At 41.0% G+C, this 13,563-nt stretch overlaps 1 protein-coding gene and 1 pseudogene across 3 annotated transcripts in view; one reads left to right on the top strand and one right to left on the bottom strand.

The window, feature by feature from the left end:
• The window catches only part of LOC148981671 (uncharacterized), a 5,091-nt pseudogene extending 3,748 nt beyond the window's left edge, over positions 1-1,343 (top strand).
• A 1,805-nt stretch (positions 1,344-3,148) lies between these two features.
• The window catches only part of usp2b (ubiquitin specific peptidase 2b), a 63,492-nt gene continuing 53,077 nt past the window's right edge, over positions 3,149-13,563 (bottom strand). For all 3 annotated transcript variants that reach the window (XM_039661991.2, XM_089130003.1, XM_089130004.1), the window contains 7 exons: positions 7,891-7,955; positions 6,960-7,063; positions 6,772-6,849; positions 6,084-6,162; positions 5,828-5,935; positions 5,581-5,701; positions 3,149-4,818 (listed from right to left, as the gene is read on the bottom strand). In XM_039661991.2, the coding sequence (XP_039517925.1) occupies positions 4,734-4,818; positions 5,581-5,701; positions 5,828-5,935; positions 6,084-6,162; positions 6,772-6,849; positions 6,960-7,063; positions 7,891-7,955 (640 nt within the window). In that variant the 3' untranslated portion in view covers positions 3,149-4,733. The remainder of the gene's footprint in view (positions 4,819-5,580; positions 5,702-5,827; positions 5,936-6,083; positions 6,163-6,771; positions 6,850-6,959; positions 7,064-7,890; positions 7,956-13,563) is intronic.

Consider the following 13,563-nt stretch of genomic DNA (forward strand, 5'->3'; position numbering starts at 1 on the left):
GACATAAGTAAAAAATATATAATAAATATGTGATATAGTGATCAGCAAAATCTCCTTTCTTGCTATTTTTTCTATTCAATTAACATGCTATGGTCATTAAATGGCTTTCCTGAGCTAAATGTAATGTTATGTGACATAATTGTTTTCCTGCTGTTATATTGACCTCTTTCCATGGTTTTAAAACACTAATTGGTTGATATTATGTATACTTTCTAGCTGTAATGTTACCACCCTTGCCTGTTGCAATGTGAAAATGAGATAAATAATGGACACAAATGAAAAACATGAATTTGTTTATTTGATTTCATTCATTTATTTATTTATTTATTGTTGCCAAATGGACAGATCTTTGTATAGTTTCCTCGTTAGCAAACGTTAGCCTAGCTAGCTTGCCAAGCTATTTTCATAAATAACGTTAATCTGTAAGATCGTTTGTACCTTCATCTGTGACTGGAGGCCACTGCAGTCACAGATCAAACCAACAAGTCATTCTGCCTGGCTGTAGCTGTCATCGAGGGTGAGTTGGCGTTATCACCGAGGTTTGTTTACATACCGGTGCATATGTCTATATGCCTGTGTAACAGCTCAGTAATGGCGTCGCCACAAGATGGCAGCCTACACAGAACGCTCGTCGGATTCGTCTATAGCGAGTACCATCAGCTGTGGGATTGGCCACTGCAAGCGCCTCCGCCCAGTTAAGAACACCATTGCTTTCGTCCGGGCTGGGGAGAAGCCACCAATAGCTGCCAGGGCCACCTCATCTGGCCTGCTAGCAACAGCACAAGACTGGGAGTTGAAAGTCGACCTGGAGAGGCAACTTAAATTCCCAGAAACTGCCGCCACTACAACGCTGCGGCCTGATATGCTACTCATCTCAGAGTCCTCCAGGCAGATCGTTCTCTTGGAACTCACTGTACCCTGGGAGGACCGCATCGAGGAGGCCAATGAGAGAAAGAGGGCAAAGTATGCTGAGCTAGTGGAAGAGTGTCGGAATAATGGGTGGCGAGCACGATGTGAGCCCATTGAGGTGGGATGCAGAGGGTTTGCTGGCCAGTCTCTCTGCAGGGCCTACAACATCCTGGGCATCGTAGGGGCCAGTAAGCGAAGGGCTATTAAAGAGGTCACTGAGTCAGCAGAAGTTGCCTCAAGGTGGCTGTGGATGAGGAGAGGAGAACCATGGGTGGGGTAGAGCTACCTGGACACAAGTTGGGGCCTGATCAACCCCAGCTGGGTCGCCTGGGGGAGAGTGTATGAAGCTTGAAAGACCCGAAACACTCCGTGATCCCAGGTAACATCACTGATGATGTGTCCAGGTTGCATCAAGTTGATGTATGTTACAAGTATATGAAAAAGTTAATAATTGTATTTTATTAAAAAATATTTTTTGGTTCGATTTGTATATTTTTTGATTAGATCATATAGCATTTTAAGCTGTAATATTGTCTCACATGTTACAATGTACCCCACCTATGGGGCATGTTGTCAAATTTCAACATTTCTTTCAGAGTAAATCAAGAAAAAAATATACACTGTATTAATAAAACAAAACCACATAATTGTTCTAGACATGGGAAATTAATGTGGGAAAAAATAAAATACTCTAAATAGATTTGCACAAACTGAGACTTTCTCACAAAACTGAGACTGAGACTTTTCTCACAAAAAGTGTTACGTTGTGCCCCGCTCTCCCCTATGTGAGATTCAACACATTGTTTCTGTTGTGTGAATGTGTGGAATTTCTTTGAATTGACATGAATTTAATTCCACTTCCTGTCATTCCAATTCAAATTCAACTTCCTGGGGGGCGGAGTCAATTCAATTCAAATTCCAATTCATGAATTGAATGGAGGCCAATTCTGAAATTCAGAATTTTGCACAAGCCTGCAAGGGATAGGTGAAGGTGACTTATTTTCATGGAAACTAACAATAGTGGGAACAAAAGTGGTACAGTAACAAGGAACACAAAGGGGACAGAAAACACTTTAACTTAAAAGTCCTTTATAAAAAGGGAAACCCGGGAAAACTTGCAGATTTGGTGAATGGGTTTATTAGTTATGAGAAACATATTTTTACAGATGGTTCAAAAGACCGAAAATCTGTAAACACAGGCTCTGGAGTAGTAATTTTCAGCCAGGGATAAGAGATATGCAAATAGACTGCAAATAATTTGAGTGTATACACTGTTGAATTGTATGCCATCCTCATAGCTTTAGAATAAGTTGAACAGAGCAAACTAGACAAAGTTCTTATTTGTAGTGTGATTTAGTTGTGTAGTCTGACCAGAAATAATAATCAATCAGTTATTTTATGAAATGATGAGTAAGCTATCCATTCAAAAACTAACCAGAATGGTACTAAAGTTGTATTAATTTAGATCCCTGCACATAAACGAATAAATGAAAGAGTTGACAAATTAGCCAAACAAACTTTGAAAAAAGAAATTATAGACATGGACATCAGACATTCAGGACCAGAAGGTAAGAATATTGTTTGGGAAAAAGTTATCAAAGAATGGCAGAAAACATCTGTATTTGATTAAACAAAAGAGTTGGTGCAGTGGAAAGCAAAAGGGGGAACAGAAGAGAGGAAACAACCATGAACAGATTAAGAACAGGACACAGTAAATTAAATAGCACACTCCGCATTATGGGGAAACATCCAACTGGATTCTGTGAGGATTGTCAAACCCCAGAAAAAGTAGAGCATGTAATTGTTAATTGCATAAAATATGAAACAGAGAAAGAGTACAATTATTAAAAATATGGAAAGTATATGACTAACTGGACATGGACTTAATGACATACTGGAATGTAGTGGAAGAAAACAATAAAGGCAATATACTAATGTATAATGATGAATGTACAAGACTAATGATGAGGATTTTATATTGCTGTGTGTGTGTAGGACTTAGTTAACTCCAGAAGTTGCCAGTAGTACAACATAAAGGATGCAAGCTATGGTTAAAACTCGTTGAAGAAGATAGTGAAGAAGAAGAAGAGGAAGAAGGGGATCATGAGTCGTGACACACCGCTTACCCACTGGCACATCTTATCACATTCTCTGTTTTTACAGGCCATTGCTGGAGTACTATAATTCATAATCACTACATGCATATTCTAATGAAGTATTGCAGACAATTCACGATTACTCATGTAGACATCTGTTTTTATTCATATTTACTTCTTTTGAAAAGCAAAGAGCTCTTGATATGAGTTACTCTACAGTCACATTTCAGACACAATATTACCACTCATTTAAAATCTCTCGGTAGAAAAGAAAGAAAAACATTGTCTGGTTCAAGCACAATAATAAGCTACATTCACAACGTTCACTTCATAAATAAAGAAATAATACATAAAGGCGCACAGCACACACACATATACACATACATACGCCCTCCTGGTGTCCTCCTCCAAGACTCATTCTCAAATTAAACAGAATATTTTAGTCCCTGACAAACATATTAAGGCCTCTTTCAAATCTGGTATTGCCCCTGGAGGAAAACATTGAGTCTGCAAATGCCTAAAGAGGGAATAATTCTTCTGGAGATGAATTTCCATGGACCCTTTTCACATTTCCGGGGTTCCAAGAAGCGAAAGGCATCATAGTTGGGTAAACTTCTTTAGTGGTGAACGTAAAATACAATATTTTTTTTTACGTTCCCATTTGCTCCACTAGCAAAAGAAAAATCCATGATAACATTTCTATGACCTTCCAAAAGATTCAAAATTTTGCCATTAGCTACTCCATCGATTGTTGTATTAAAAAAACACAACAGCATTAACCAGTTTTCTGTAAACCAATGCCAAGGTAATATAGCACAAAGTATAGTGTTATACATGTACGTTGATAAAAAAAAATGAAAATATAAAAAATGTATGATTCAATCATTTGTGATTGAAGTGTGGAAATGTCTCATCACCGTCAATGAAAAGGGTCCAAGGTTTTTCTCTCTTCCGGCCACCAGAGGGCAGTCATACAATCTTCTCTGTAATGATGAGGTCATGCTTTAATGTAAAACTAAGCCCTTCCAATGTGCATATTTTGTTGAAAATAAGCAAATCAGGCAAAGCAGAGACATAGCTTGAAGAAACATATTTGCTCAAACTAGTAAACAATCCATTGAACAATCCAAGCATCATTTACACTGTTGACCTTCATGGTTTCTCAGCGAGATGACCTCTTGTTTAAATGAGTAAAAATGAGAATGAAATTAAGTAAAACATTGATCTCATGTTAATAAATTAAATTAAAGATGGAGATTGTTTGAGTCGTGGTGACTGCTTATAGACCCGGACGACTCCAGTTACACAGTGCATAGAGTCCTTAAGTATCAGTCTGCAGACTGACACGTACACACACAAAATCACACGCACACACACACACACACAGTCCTGCTCATTCAAGAGAGGTAGTAGTTCATGTTTCTCTGTCTGTCTTTGTCCATTTCAGTTTGTTAAATCCATCTCCAGAGCAGCACAGCCTCTTTCAAGGGGAGTGATGGATGGAGGAGCCCTTATGGTGAAGCTCAATCTGAGCTTGGAATAAAACTCATCCCAGGCTTCACTCCACTTCACAAGCCACGACCATAATTTAATTCCAGTGTGTCTTTGGCCTTGGTTAATAGGCCTGGGATAGAGTCCCATAGTCCTCCAAGCATGTAGACCTTGACCAATGTGTAGTTCAACAGCAGCAAAGGGATTTATTTTATCCAAGACTTGTCCGTTTCATAATCACATGCGTGAAGATGTCGCCAATTCATAGAACAGCACATATGCATCGCTGCTGCGCACCTGGCTGGATGACATGGGGCTCACCCTGAAATAGAATTTAAGAATTTTTGTTATGCTAAAAACAAAATATATGTTAAACAAAAATACAAATATAATATAATATCTAAAGACTTCTAAAGTGACTTAAATATCCCATGTAGTTACATTATAGCCTAGAATGTTGTTAAATACCTAACAGATCTATGTTAGGTAAATAAATACGATTAAAACATTAATGCACATGCTTAGTTCGGTCATTCCTACAATTTGGTGGATTATGGACTGAGCAGGTTTGTTGAAATCATTTTTAAAATTCAATTATTTTTAAGTCTTGTCAGAGGGAGAAAAGGTCTGTCTGTCATAAACTCACACTGGTCAAGCTCATTCTAATATAACATAATAATAATGATCAAATATTTCAAATTTCACGTTAACATTCGGTATTTGACTTATTTGAACTATTAAGCTAATAAAGTATACAACTAGCTAATAAAGAAATTTATAGGAAATATATATGTAAACTTTTTCCAAAGTGAAGTGAAAGCATGAATCGGGATATGGGAATTTGTCTGACAAGAGCTGCAAAACAAAATTGTTAGGTAATAATCATTATGAAATTGTGTTAATTGGGGTATATCTATGCATGGAAATACATGTAGCAGTGAAGTTAGATAACATTTTATGTATAATATGCAGTATTGTTTCATAGAGACATAAAATCCACCAAACTGTAGGAATAACTCTGTTGTAATTTTACTGCACAAACCTCTTTTTTTTTTTTTTTAGACATTTTGTCATGTCTAATTACCTGGAGTCATTGTACGTGTACCATTCTCCTGTACAGGGACTGCGGCAATATGCGGTATAATGGCCACCCAAAGATGTACCAGTGTGATTGGACACAGCATAAAGATTATAGATTGCATTTACTGTGAGTAGAGAGCAGGAAAGAGAAGAGAAACAACAACAATTAAACAATTATCTTGGAGCTACAGTATTGCTCAAACAACTCTACAGAATACAGGTGTCATAAATGATGATGATGCAGAACTCACCACTGTTATCAGAGGCAAATTCCCTGAGGTCCAGCTCTTTGAGGGGGAAATTTACAAAGGTGGAGAGTTTGCTGGTTCTCACACGACACTCAGAGAAACGCTTCAGATCTGAGATAGTTATGAGTCAAGGGCAAACAAATACAAGGCACTTTTTATCGAATCCATAACTTAATGATGTTATGTAATTAATTCATCAATACATGTTAGTAATAAAGAATGCAATTCTTTGTATTGTGGTTTTGTTTAAAAAGGATACGAAGCACCAAGATTTTAGGAAATTTCTGAATGGTAAATTTTTTGGTGCATTTCCTTCTGGATTTACATCTGTGGCATGTCTGCAAAAAAAGAGAGGTTAGGATATGTCTAAATACTATATACATACACAACATTACTTAACTAACTACATTAATTAACATGAAATAACAATAACATACTTTAAAATACATTCCTCAGATCTCAGTTAACCTTAATTTCAACTTTTACAAATACATTATTACAATTGAAAGTGATTTTTCTGTATTACTTAATGGACCAATTGACAACAACAATTTGCATTTTTATTAACTAATGTTAAAGAAAGATTAAGAACTGTAACAAATGTGTTGGTCATTGTTAGTTAATGCATTAACTATGAGACCTTATTGTGAAATGTTACAATATACTGTATATATATATATATATATATATATATATATATATATATACAGTATATTGTATATATACAAAATAACCTTTTTAATCCATTAAAAAAGTTAAAAGTTAAATAAATAAGATTTATATATATATATATATATATATATATATATATATACACAGTATATATATATATATATATATCCTGCACTTGTTGTAACTCAACAAATAAGTAGATGTATGACACTGACAACTTAAACTCCTTACTACAGACAGTCAAATGCTCTTTAATTAGTAATATGTAAACTTACTGGTCTCTCATTTCCATCTAGCACATCCTCCTTGGTGAAAAGTCGAAGACAATCGCTCAAACTCACTTCTCCTGAAGTCTAAGGAAACAAAAAAATAAAAACAACAACAAAATGAAACACACACGATTACACAAACATGCTGCCATGTCAATAAGCTTGTATTTGAGTGTGACAATCTTTATATTAACCTTAGTGATAGGCAAGGACAGATCCCAGAACGGATCAAACACAGTTGAGCAGAAGCCACACTCGCTGCACGTCAATGAGCTTTTCAGCTGACCAACAAACAGATCTGTGAAGAAATAAAACACTTTATAACTTTTAACCAGAGCAGGGAACACACACACACACACACACAGCAAGACAGTAGCCATTGTTAAAGGGTTAGTTCACCCCAAAATGAAAATTATGTTATTAATGACTCACCCTCATGTCGTCTCAAGCCCGTAAGAAAGTAAATATAGACATCATCAAAGTAGTCCATGTGACATCAGTGGGTTAAAAAGTTAGAATGTTTTGAAGCATCGAAAATACATTTTGATCCAAAAATAACAAAAACTACAACTTTATTCAGCATTGTATTCTCTTTCGGTTCAAGCCGAGTTCAGTGATGCTGATGACGTAAGACGCTGCTGACGTGTTATCTGGTGCGCCCGAGCTTCATTTACAGTCTGAGGGAGACATAAGCTGTAAAAAAAAACCCAATTATCGAAAAGCAAACATGTCGAAGAATTTCGACACAGAGGAAGACTTGCATTTTTTTTGCCCAGCCATATTTATTTGAACCCGAATACACGGACGCACCAGATAACACATCAGCAGCGGCCTACGTCATCAGCTTAACTGTGGACTGGTGAACGCGGCTTGACAACAGAACCGGAAATTTTAACTAACCCACTGATGTCACATGGTCTACTTTGATGCTGTCTTTACCTTCTTTCTGGACAAGGACAGTATACCATACACATTTTCAATGGAGGGACAGGAAACTTTCGGACGAAATCGAAAATATCTTAAACTGTGTTCCGAAGAGGTCTTACTGGCTTGGAACGACATTAGGATGATTCATTAATGACATAATTTTCATTAATAACCCTTTAATATAGCAGGTCAACTCACCGACTACTTTGCTGTCCTCACTCTCCAGGTACTTGTTCCACATTCTCTTGCCTTTCTCGTCATCCCTATTGATAAAACATATTTAATTTAAATCTCCAGACAGACTTCTCACTATTACTGTCAGATTGAAACAGTTAAACCACACACCACAGGTGATTCATCTGTTAGATCATTCACCACATCATATTACATCATATTTCAGCACAAAACTAAAACAAAGCAGTATTAATATGTTCCCAGAGGCCAATCATGTCTAAATCTGTTTAGAAATACATTATTAGCTTTCCTGAGGCCAATGGCTAAAATTTCAGTACAGAGATTATTCTTTCGGGGGCTCCAAACCAAAACCTAATGAGCTCCCTCGACTCCCAAACAAAAACATACTACGCACGCATCAACTTCATGCTCCACACAAATAGCGCTCTGTGCAGTTCTCTTACGAGAGGTTCTCTCGTATTGTGTAAGCTAGCTCAGTGGTTCTCAAAGTGGGGTCCGCGGACCCCTGGTGGTCCGCGAGCTAAAGCCAGGGGGTCCGCAAAATAATTTACAACCTAACGTTTTTTTCCATGCTATGAGTCATGTTTTCTTTATCATCTGAAAACATGCTGTTTATTCCTAAGTAACTTATATAAAGCATTTAACATAAAACAATACAAAGTAGACACTTAAAGTTTTCTATACATAGATAATCTATGTCTTTGCGTCAAGTAGACTATTCGCTGCTGTTGATTTTGCCAGAAAGGAGACAGAGAGACGGCATGAACCCGCATCCGGTTCTTTTCTGTATTTTTAAAAGGCATGACATTTTGTAGTCATTTATAATGTAGCCTATACACAAATAAAAAAATGGACACTTTACCGTTTCGGATGATGCACTCTTGTCTTATCTATGACCATAAATAAGAGTATTCCTGTTTCCACTGCTGAGGAAAAATTCCCATGTAATTGCACGCCGGCGTCTCGCGTGCGCGCACAATAGTTAGTTCTAGCACTGCTACTGTAGATTTGACATTAGAAGTCTGATCATTATCAAAATAAAAGTGCATAGTGACAGGGCCGTACCCACAACTGAGGTTGCAAGGATGCACATCGCGATGATACTGACCTTCTCGTCTGAGGTGCTTCAGCAGACTAACAACGATAGCTCGTCAATGTCAAAATGTTTGAGTCGGAGTGAACTCAAAGTTCCCCGCACAACGTTTCAGTCAACGGTCATAAAGTGCGAGATAAGATGTAGGCCTTAATTAACATAAACTAAACAGCTGTTTTAGATAAAAGTTTTAAAAAACGACTGAAACAATCAGTTTGCAAAGTATTAATCATGCTCAACTTTAACAAAGGAAAAAGCAGGTCAATAGAAACATACTGTGCCCATGAGATTAACATTATGGATTCATATATTTAACATATACTGTATGTTTTTTTTTAGCTAATTACAGTAGCTCAAATTAACAACGCACGCACCTATTAAACATAATGCCATTATCATTGTATTTATAGGCTTATGGGCTTTATTTGTGTGCAGAATAGGCCTAATTATTGAAACATTTCTCTTTTAAGGCCATTCCTGATTGGAATATGTGATTGTGTTTCGTGACATCTTGACAAAAAAAAAAAAGTATGCCACTGACTGACATGCTTCTACTAAATCTATAGTTATCCAATTGTGGGGCCTTAAAACACCTTAAAATGCACATGTGTAGATCAAGAACATCAAAAATTCCTAAGTGAGGGATCCTAAGTGATTCCTAGCAAGATCACTTTCGTTACCTCAGTAGGCTATTTAGAAATTCCTGCATAGTACCCTGGGTGGAGACCATTCATTTTGTGCAAAAATATTTCATTTGCCGCTCACACATTAACTTTGTGCTCAATAACTGTTATAAATATGAGGGGGGTCCTTGGAATTTTTTTTCCCCTGAAAGGGGTCCCTGGCACCAAAATGTTTGAGAACCCCTGAGCTAGCTTACGCTACGGGAAAGATTAATCTTTTCTGAGAAGTTGAAGCCAAAAAATTATCCTTTAATTTTGTATCCATTGTCAACGCAGTTCATCTACAGCAGACCATGAGCGGGCTAGCTAGCAGCTCATTGGTTCGCTCAGGGAGAGCTGCAACAGCCTATGAGGGAACTCGGTTGAACTCGCAGCCAATGAGAAGCTGACACGCTCTCATTGCGTCAAAGCCCGCCAAAACGGCGTGGCCCGAGTCTATAAATAGGCGAGTTTCCCGCTGTTTTCCGATTTTCATCAATTCAGCGAGGCTATACGCACCTGCTGATATCCGAGAGGAAGTCGCGTCGCTGTCGAGAAGGCATCTCTTAGCAAGCGTGGACAGAGTCTGAGGAAACCGGCCGTCTTCGCCACCTTCAGTCATCCTGTGTCTTTACTGCTGTGACTCAGTGGTAAAACACAAAGCTTTTCGCGCCAGAGACCCGTGTTCGATTCCGGCTCTTGCAGATAATTTTATGCAGCTCTGAGCTCGCGGCCAACTTTCTTACTTTACAGAACGTGGCCGCCCTCTCTCGCGCACATGCGTCAGCGGCGACATGAGAAACGAGTGTGTTTTTAGCCCGCCGAGGCCGGTTAAGCACCCATCTCTCTAACGTTTCTCTTTCCTCGTTTGAGTGGCCGAAAATTTCTATATTGCAGCAACGAGCCTGTCATAACATGAATGCCTGCAATAACGCCGACAGATTAAGATTGACACTATTTCTGTTCAAGTGTAATAGGTGCCCACACCCCTGTGCTCACCCATATTAAAACACAGTATTCCCGTGTCTAACAGAGCCCACTCTCTTAGCTGGCTATGCCGCTAGAGTGTTATCTGTAACAGATGTGCCCACCATGACTGTGCTCACATCTTTCTGCCCGTTCTATTACACGGCCAGGTCGCGCACATCCCAGCCTCTTCAGTCTCGTGCCCACTTGCAGCGCTCACGTTTCTACATGCACGCGGCCCCTCGCGCGTCACAAGTGCAGCCTTTTCAGGCTATATATAGTCTTCTGCCACTTACAGCGCTCATATTTCTAACATGCACTTGCGCAGCCTTTATCAGGCCAAAATTCAATCAGGCATAAGTGCATAATGTCTGGCTTATGCCAAACATGCTATAGGTGTAGTATATGTGCCCACAGTTCAGTGTTCACTCCTACACACAAACACCACACTCGCTCCTCATTCACGTTTATCGGGAAGTCACTCACTAAACAGCCATTGGCTGTTCGCGAGCCGTGTACTGTAAGCGCCCTCACACACTTGTTCAGCCCGCTATGTGTATACACATACATGTGTATGTATACACGCGTCTTTTGTGTAGAATATGTGCCCACAATCCTGTGTTCGCCCTTACACAAAACCACAACACTCCCCGTGTCTCTGTCAGAGCCCACTCACATAAAGTGGACACTGCCCGCTCGAGTGTCAGAGTTCATAAGCGCGCCCACGAGCCGTGCACGTGTCCCTTCTCTGTATAAAAGCCTCTTGTGTAGAAAAATGTGCCCACAATCCTGTGTTCACCCATACACAAAAGCACCACATGTCCCGTGTCTCTCTCAGAGCCCACTCCCATAGAGCGGACACAGCCCGCTCGAGTGTCAGAGTGCATAAGCGCGCCCACGAGCCTGTGTGCGCGTCCCCCCTCTGCCCGCTCTGTTACACGGCCCGTAAACTCCTCTCTGAGTGTAAGTCCCGTTGCCTTAAACATTCTAGCGTGCCCACACACTGTGTCCAGCCCGCTATGTGCAACAATCAGGGCGATATAGCCATTCACCCGCTAGTGTCACGCTTCTAAGCGTGGTAAGCTATTCCGGGAATCTCCCCATGGGAGCTAAGCACAATAAAATATGGCTATCTGTTACAGTTCCGTCGCCGCCGTCCACTCTTCTGGGTGCGGCTCGAAAGTACAGTGAGTTCAGAAGCAGCAAACACGTTTCGCTCAGAGATAGCAAAGCTTTTGTGCAAAAGGGCTATAGAGAGAGTTCCACCTTCTATGAGCGAGTCGGGGTTTTACGGCCGTTATTTTCTTGTCCCCAAGAAAGACGGCGGCCTCAGACCAATCTTAGATCTCAGATTTTTGAACAAAGCACTCATGAGGAGACCGTTCAAAATGCTTACAGTCAAGAAACTCCTCGCGCATGTACGCAAGGGGGACTGGTTCATCCCTCTAGATCTGAAAGATGCCTATTTTCAGATCCAGATAAATCCCCGTCTCAGGCCTTTTCTACGTTTCGCTTTCGACGGCCAGGTTTATCAATACACCGTCCTCCCATTCGGCCTATCCTTAGCACCCTGTACGTTCATGAAGTGCATGGATACGGCGCTCGCCCCCCTGCGGAGTCAGGGGCTGCGAATTTTGAACTATTTGGACGACTGGCAGATTTTGGCACAATCACAGACGGAGTTACTGTCTCATTGTACAGTTCTCCTCGACCATCTGAACACATTGGGCCTCTCTGTCAACTGGAAAAAGAGCTCACTTCAGTCCAGTCAGACGATTTCCTTCCTGGGAATAGCTCTAGACTCAGTGGCTATGACGGCTCGCTTATCTACACAGCGCACGCGCCGTGTTCAGCGTCTCGCCGCATCCTTTCATATGGACACCCTCACACCTCTGAAAACTTTTCAGAAGGTGCTGGGTTACATGGCCTCAGCCTCCGCAGTGCTCCACCTGGGTATACTGCGCATGTGCCCCCTTCAGCTTTGGTTGAAGAGCCGTGTGTCTCACCGTGCGTGGACCACGGGCCTCCAGCTGATCAAAGTTACGCAGACCTGTATCTCGGCTCTGCAGCCATGGACAGTGGGAGAATGGTTTCAACGGGGCGTTACCATGGGGGCCGTCTCTCGCCGAAAAGTCATTTTGACAGACGCATCCAACTCAGGTTGGGGCGCAGTCTGCAAGGGCTCACCGGCCTCTGGCCACTGGTCAGTTCAAGAGAGCTCCCTACACATAAACTGTCTGGAGATGATCGCGGTCGAGAACGCGCTCGCGTTTTTCTTCCCGCACATTCGGGGTCTCCACATATTGATCTGCTCGGACAATACGGCTGTAGTCTCCTATCTCAACCGTCAGGGCGGTGTCAGATCCAAGAACCTCTTCCTGCTGACGAAACGCATTTTAGTTTGGTCCCAGAGCCACCTGCTCTCGCTTAAGATGTGCCATGCCATCTTAACGACGGCCCAGACAGACTGTCCAGGAACCCCATCTATCCGGGAGAATGGTCCCTGCACGTTCAAACAGTCCAGAAACTGTGGCAAATATTCGGCAGAGCAGAGGTGGATCTCTTCGCGTCAGAGGAGAATGCTCACTGCCCAATATTTTTCTTAAAGAGCGAGGACACAGGAGTGGCCCAGCCACCCGCTTTATGCATTCCCTCCGGTCTCCCTATTGCCACAGGTCTTGCAGAGGATCAGGGAAACACGCCACTTGGTGCTCCTCACAGCCCCGCGTTGGGAGAGTCAGACTTGGTTCCCGGAGCTCGCTCAGCTGTCGCAGACAGCCCCGTAGCCAATTCCAGTCAGAGCAGATCTCTCAAGCTCGCGGCGTGATCTGACTCATACAACCGGCGTGCCGCTTGTTCTTCCCTCGTGCTTATGTACTACACAATCCCAGCCCGCTTGCTGGCCCTTTCATGCTCACGTACATTATTAATTCCCACTTACAAGGGTCCCCCTGA

This window comes from Pimephales promelas, chromosome 4 (genome assembly GCF_988280905.1).
Source record: "Pimephales promelas chromosome 4, fPimPro1.hap1.1, whole genome shotgun sequence".
Classification (NCBI taxonomy): Eukaryota; Metazoa; Chordata; class Actinopteri; order Cypriniformes; family Leuciscidae; genus Pimephales; species Pimephales promelas.